Genomic DNA, 7032 nt, shown 5'->3' on the forward strand with positions numbered 1-7032 from the left:
AAAATAAAAAAAAAAAAAAAAAAAAAAAATCAATAAAGATGAGGAAATGAGTTTAATTGTAAAAGAGCTAGTAGTATAACCTTACGCCACCTCCGAGGTACGTGGAGGAAAGTGAAACCAGATGCACTCAGATGAGGAGCAAAGCAAAAGAAATAAAGTTGAGAAGTCGATCAGGTGAAAGCCATAATAAGTCCGGACTCCGGAGACAGACAACATGAGCATCGACGGCGGCGACAGACATCGATCTTCCCTTTATAAAATACCGTCAAACCTACCCCAGACGGGCTTCCCCCAGCGTGATGATGTGGCATCAGCTTTTATGTTGACGTGGCTTTATCGTCATTAATTAACTAATTCCTGCTTTAAAAAATCTCTTTAATAAAATTTGTGGAGAACTGGGCCATATTAATAAATTTTGTGTCGATCTTTTTGAAGTTTGATGGATCCTTAATGAACTGAGCCATTTTTATACCACCCAAACCATGCAGTTGGCCCAATCATTTTTTTTTTCTAATGTAATGACTTTTCTTTTCTTCCTTTACTTATTTCATTATGGAATTTATTTTGGGGTCATCAATCATGATTAGGTGTCCCTTTATTATGAAAAAAAAAAGTTGATGAATTGAACTTATTGATCAGAACCGGAAAAATCTACATATTTTTTCTCAACTAGATGTGATTGCGACATATACACTTGAGAGAGCATGGACGACGACAACAACAACAAAATGTAAGAATGAGTCAAACAAAAATCTATATGATAATAAATCAGGAAAATAAGAAGATTTATATATGCACATAGCCACATAGTATAGTGCTACATAGTAGTAGTAGTAGTAGTATATAAAAAAAAAAGAATAATAGAAAGAAAGAAAGGGGGAGGCCACAGAATGAGAGGGTTATTTAGGAAGACGAAGACCAATATATTAATAAGAGCCCATAAACCTATAAATATGAATGAATACACACGGGACGTGGGGGAGGGGAGGGGCACAATTAATTAAAGACTCTTACCAAATCGGAAACTGCTCCTTTTCGTCTTCCCATTTACTTCACTTTGAAGTCCCCTCGCCCTCCTCCATTTCTCTACTCTACTCTACTCTCTCTCTCTCTCTCTCTCTCTCTCTCTCTCTTTGCTTCTTCGTCTTCCATCTCTCTCTATCTCTGTCTCCCTCTCTATCTCTCTCTATGCCTTTAAGATTCTCTAAACCCATCTTTCCCTCTCTCTCTCTCTCTCTCTCTCTCCTAAAACCACATCATTGATCTAAGCCTCTCTCTCGTGACTAATCCTCTTCAGATATGGGTTCCTGTGTCTCCTCCTCTTCTCACCACAAGAGCCCCTCCGCCGCCTCTGATTCCGTCGTTAAGCTTGCCGCTTTCATCTCCCCCCTCACTACTGACGTCATCTCTTCCCCCACCACCACCATCAACGTCAACCCTCCTCCCATTCATTCCGCTCGTCTTGATTCCCCTCCTCCTGGTTGGTATATATGATCCCTCATTCTTTGCGTTTTCTTTAGTTCTTCATCATGATCCGCTTTTTTTTTCTTCCATAATAAGTATTATTTTATTTTTTTGTTTTATCTTTAGACTATAAACAATAATTTACGAATATATTTATATAAATTAATTTTGTTAATGGCTGTAATCGATTGGTTGCTTTAGTGCCGACAAATGTAAAGTCATTTGCTTTTTTAGACCCAGCTAGGCACAAATATATACTAGTATTAGTCATATGAAGTATAAAAGTCGTATAATACTTATACATCAAGTGACCATTATTTGATAAAATTGTCATCATGACTTGTATATGACGATGGTGATCATATAATTTTAAACATGGGTAAATGTGTTTGGTCTGATTGTTCAGCAGTCTTTTTTAACAAAAAAAAAAAAACATAGGTAAATGTGCAACCGGGTCTATCTATTACTAGCTAGTAGCATTTAGCAGCACATGGACAACGCTGAAACGTACGATAGAGGTTAAGAGTGTCTTCAAGGCACAGACAGTTTGCGAGAGATTTGTGATGATGGACCACATTTCAAGTCTTCAACTTGCAACTTCCATAGATTGATTATATCTTCATGTTATTTATTAATCGCATACTCTCTTTTTATGTATAAGAATAGATGTACTCCTAGAAATTTACGACCGTGTATTTAGGTGTGCAAATAATTCGGTACATTCACACAAAACCTACCATATTTAATTAAAATTATCACCCTCTCTTTATTATTTTGTGGTACATTTATTTATTAATTATTTTATGAAATAACGATCGATGATGATTTGGATGATTTCTTAAGGTGATAAAGAGGAGATGATATTTTTCGATTCAAGGGGGTGGCTTGATTCGGACTGTGAAGATGATTTCATGAGCGTCGATGGTGGTACGTACGTTTCTTTTCTCTTTTACATCTTAAACTTTTTTCTTAATATAATATTTTTTAAAAAAATAAAAATAAAAATTTACAAGGAAAAGGTTAATTTGAGTTACCGCGGGCAGAATTTACGCCGTCGCGAGGAACAACACCGGTCCATCACAAATTCTGCGACCAAACTCCTCAAGGAGAGGAGAAAACCAATGAAGAAGAACAGTCTGATCCAATCGATAACAAAAAGAGACTCCTCGAACTCTTCAAAGAGACGCAAGACGAGGATGAAGAGGAAGACAATTACGTGGCGGAAGGCAAATCAAGAGCCTGTCTCTGGCTAAGAACACCGGTTAGATCTTCTGCCCCGGCCACTCCTTATAATAACAACAAAGAAAGACAACAAAAGCTCAAGAGGGTGAGATCCGCTGCTCACGGTGGCTGCGTTCCGCGTTTGGTTTCCTGTAGTAGCTTCACTGATCGCCGACGGAATATGATGACTCATGCCCCCATTGACGTCCAACGCTAAAACGACAAAACAAAAGAAGAAGAACAAAAAACTTAAATATTAAATTACTATACATTTTATACAGAATATGTTCCTTAATTTGTCTTTTATTCTTGTTTTTTCCAAAGGATCGAACAATATAATGTTCTTTTTTCAGCTCATAATGCTAGCTTATGAGTTATGACAGTTGCATTTTCCTTATTTTTTTCATAAGATTATTTCATTTTGCAAATGATCAACAAAGAGAGAGGCGGAACCTCCGACGTTAATTCGTCCAAGTGCCTTTTAGTGTGAAAATTTTCTTTATTGGGAGTAATCGAATCCAAATGTGTACAAGTCGTTGGGGTTTTAGACAATCAAGTGTTATGTGTGTCTGGCGGAAGTAATGCAATGTGATACAGCCATGCCATGGTATGACCAAAAATAGTTTATGTCATATCATACATTTATATCTGCCTATAGATCGAGAGCTTGCATCATCATTTAGTTGAAGATGTTTAGCGTTTCTTTTAGTTCTATACTTCTATTGTATTTACGATCATCTCTATTGGTTGGTCATTAACAAAGTTGCTTAAGATTTTTTTTTTGTTATAAATTTTGAAAAATGTTATATTAAGAAATTCATTAAGAAACTTTGAAATTTCATGGGTCCAATGGTTGATCATAAACTTGGTTGATACTAAACTATTACAATTACATGTATGCAAGTATATGTCTACTTCTTCTCTCCTTCTTTGTCTTCCCTAATACCAAAATCTATACAAGACCCAAAACACACTTTACAATATGATGATTCCTTATATCACTCTGCTTGCGTACAGGCTTGAGAGGTTTCTTCAGGTTGATCAGATCTGGAGTCATTAGCAACGACAGTAAGCGGAGACCATTGATCAGGGACCATGAGGAAGTAAGTAGTCATTGCCTTTCTGAATCTTCTCTTATAATATTGCTTTGGAGAAATTACAGTTGATGCTTCATTCTTTGGTCCTCCTAATATTCCTGGGTGCTGCAAACAAGTTTCAATAACAGAAGAACTGTGTACATGAAACTCATACAACCGATCATTCAAACTCAAATACATGACTATTGACGTATGATTACTAAGCAGAACAACTAGCAAATTAATCACAACCAAGCACACATCATATATATATATATATATATATATATATATATATATGTGTGAATAATCAAAAGGAAACAGAGCAAAATAGCATGATTCGATCTATCTATAGTCAGAGACCTCAGTTATAAGCGTTTATTTATTCAACAAAATCCTCCTAGCATTGTTAACTCAGTTCCCACAGATGTACAATTCCATTCATCGATCAAACTGAGATAGGAACCGAGAATCATCAACATAGAAGAAGGAGAAATGAATCTCATAACGGAGTTAACTTCAAACCATCAAGGTTTAGATACAAATTCTTAGCCTTGTCAACGCATATCTTCGCTCCATTGTAATCATTATCCGAAAGTTTCTTCTCAGCCATATCCATTGCTATTTTGGCTTCTTCCTCGTTAGATTCCATTTTCGTTCAATTTCTCTACCAAAGCAAATCGAAGAAACAAACAAGACTCTATAAACATTCTCAAACAAAATTGAGAGGTTCAATGATTTAAGAATGAGAAAAGAAGATGAATTACCTTGTATTTTAATTTGTTTGACACTTTGATATGTATTGTTGGTTGGTTGTATTTGCATCATCACTTTTTGTGAAATATTTTAAAGTAGTAATTATAATAATGTAATTGTGAGCAAATAAAATTTATTAATATATCAACCGCATAAATTTAGATAGAAATACACTTTTTGATAATTTGTTAGAAATACCCTTTTTGAGATAATCATTTTCAAAAATATACATTTTTTTTGAACATTTTCATTTTTGCTATTTTTTACATAACTAAAATATATATAATTAATTTTTGTAATTTTTTTAGGTTTTAATTCTCTATTTTACATTTAGGGTATAGTTTTAAGGGGATAGAGTTTAATATTTGGGTTTAGGATTTAGAATTTAGTTATTTTGTATATTAAAAATGTGTATTTTAAAAATAGACAACATAAAGAGATAATTTTGACAAGTGACATACAAAAATGGGTATTTATGAAAATGCCCATTTCGAGAATTTGTTAGAAATATATCTTTGTTTTAAAAAATTCAAATTACAACATATACAGAAAAATTTACATATTTATTAATCATATGTATTAATCTGATAATTCAAAACAGTTTGTAAATGAAATAAAATAAAGACTAGATAAGTGAATCATAATTTAAAATCTTAACAAAATCTTCCAAATATAGTTATTAAAAATAATCATATTGTATATTGAAAATATAATCTTAGTTTTAAAATTCTGATTAATTTACAATTTTTTTAAAAAAATAATTAGTAATTTTGGTGCATAATTAATTAGTGAGATAAAATATATTTTTTTGGAAAAGAATAATTATTTTAAAGAAAGATGATTAGATAATCATAATTTAAAATATTAACATAATCTTCGAAATATTGGTATTAAAAATAAAAATAATCATATTGTATACTTAAATATAAAATCTTATTTTTAAATCCCAAAACTGGGACTCAAACCCAAAACTAATAATTATTTCAAAGATTTTATTAGTATAATATTTAAATTACATATTTATCATTACTGAAAAGTTAAACATTTGTCTTAAGACCAATGACATCACAGATGTAATTTATCACACTTTATAAGATTAATTTTATATTTGTAATTCTCAATTAATATAGTAAGTATAAACACTAGTCAAACCCCTTCCCATTATGCTGAAGTTATATAATTTGGTGCTATAAATGGATTTTCCCAAAAAAAAAAAAACTGTAAATTCAAAGGAGAAGGATATCTATAAATATATCTGACTGCATTTAACCTGCCCAAATACAAAGACTTTCTTATTTTTGACTAAAAAGGTACTACTATAATAGAGAAGAGAGGTTGACGATGGGTTTGGCATAGCTAAAAGATTATAATTGGGGCAGTCTCTATTTCTTCAATTAACTAAAGAAAGTAGAATGCAATCATCTATTGGAAAAGGCTTTCAACTTTTCCCATTTCTTATTATTTTATTTGTTAGCCTTTGCCTTAGCCATGTGTGTTGGATCCAAGTTCGAGCCAACTCCGTTTTGAATTCCACAGATGAGAGCAGATCTACGGATCCATTTCTTTTGTCTACAAGCTTACCTGTGGACACAGCCTTCAAGTTTCCATCTGCTTTACCTGTAATCCCTTCGGATAAGAGTGATTTTGGGAAAGGAAGGATAGATCTGGGAGGTCTCGAGGTGATCCAAGTCTCCATCTCAACCTCAACATCAAAGCAAGTATGGAGGACGTACGAGGGCATGGGGCTCACTATCTATCAACCTATCAACCTTCCTCCCAGCTTCTTCACGCTTGGCTTCTATGCCCAACCCAACAACCGTCAGCTTTTCGGCTGGGTTCTTGCTGCAAGAGACGTGTCTGGAGATAGCTTGAGGCCACCCGTTGGCTACATTGCTGTCATGAACACTACATCAATGATTATCAAGCAAGACGGTCCTGCGTACTTTTGGCAGCCCCTATGTCCCAAAGAGTACCAAGCGGTTGGTCTATATGTCACTACTTCTCCTCTGGAGCCATCTTTAAGTCAAGAATCTATAAGCTGCGTTCGATCCGATCTTACAGAAAAGAGTGAAGCCGATACATGGGTTTGGGGGACAGAAGAACTGACCATTTCTAGCATGAGACCGGCCAACAGAGGAACAGAAGCAACGGGCGTGTACACAGGGACATTCAGTTGCCAGCGGCCAAACTTCTCTCCACCTCCACCTCCTCTCTTCTGCTTGAATAATACAAGATTTGGCTTGTCTAGCATGCCAAGCAAAGATCAAACTAGCCTACTGTTTAAAACGTATTCACCGTGGGTGTATTTGCATCCGGATGAAGATTTCCTCCCTTCCTCTGTCGAGTGGTTTTTCTCAAATGGTGCCCTTTTATTCCAGAAAGGGAACGAATCAAACCCCGTCCCAATAAAACCGGACGGTTCAAACCTTCCGCAAGGCGGTTCGGACGATGGTTTGTTCTGGTTGGATTATCCGGCGGATAAGGACGCAAAGGAAAGGGTGAAGAGGGGAGACTT

The 7032-nt window shown here is 34.7% G+C and overlaps 2 protein-coding genes and 1 long non-coding RNA gene across 4 annotated transcripts; 2 read left to right on the forward strand and 1 right to left on the reverse strand.

Moving 5' to 3' along the window:
* On the forward strand, nt 877-3075 carry LOC104719436 (uncharacterized protein At3g27210-like). 2 transcript variants are annotated; one of them, XM_010437373.2, is made up of 3 exons: nt 877-1480; nt 2308-2391; nt 2508-3075. In XM_010437373.2, exons 1-3 carry the CDS (start codon nt 1300-1302, stop codon nt 2900-2902), a joined length of 660 nt encoding a protein of 219 aa, XP_010435675.1. In that variant the 5' UTR covers nt 877-1299; the 3' UTR covers nt 2903-3075. The 2 variants fall into 2 exon arrangements, with proteins under 2 accessions (XP_010435675.1, XP_010435676.1); XM_010437374.2 differs by having other exon boundaries at nt 1410-1484.
* LOC104719437 lies at nt 4114-4569 on the reverse strand. Its single transcript, XR_756603.1, has 2 exons — nt 4529-4569; nt 4114-4428 (listed from the first exon to the last, which is right to left on the reverse strand). It is a non-coding gene; the product is annotated as an uncharacterized LOC104719437 (long non-coding RNA).
* Nucleotides 5892-7030, forward strand: LOC104719438 (the record flags this gene model as incomplete). Its single annotated transcript, XM_010437376.2, has 1 exon — nt 5892-7030. A coding segment is annotated over exon 1 (1101 nt), but the record flags the coding sequence as incomplete, so codon positions are not given.

The sequence above is a fragment of the Camelina sativa genome, chromosome 10 (genome assembly GCF_000633955.1).
Source record: "Camelina sativa cultivar DH55 chromosome 10, Cs, whole genome shotgun sequence".
NCBI classification, from domain to species: Eukaryota; Viridiplantae; Streptophyta; class Magnoliopsida; order Brassicales; family Brassicaceae; genus Camelina; species Camelina sativa.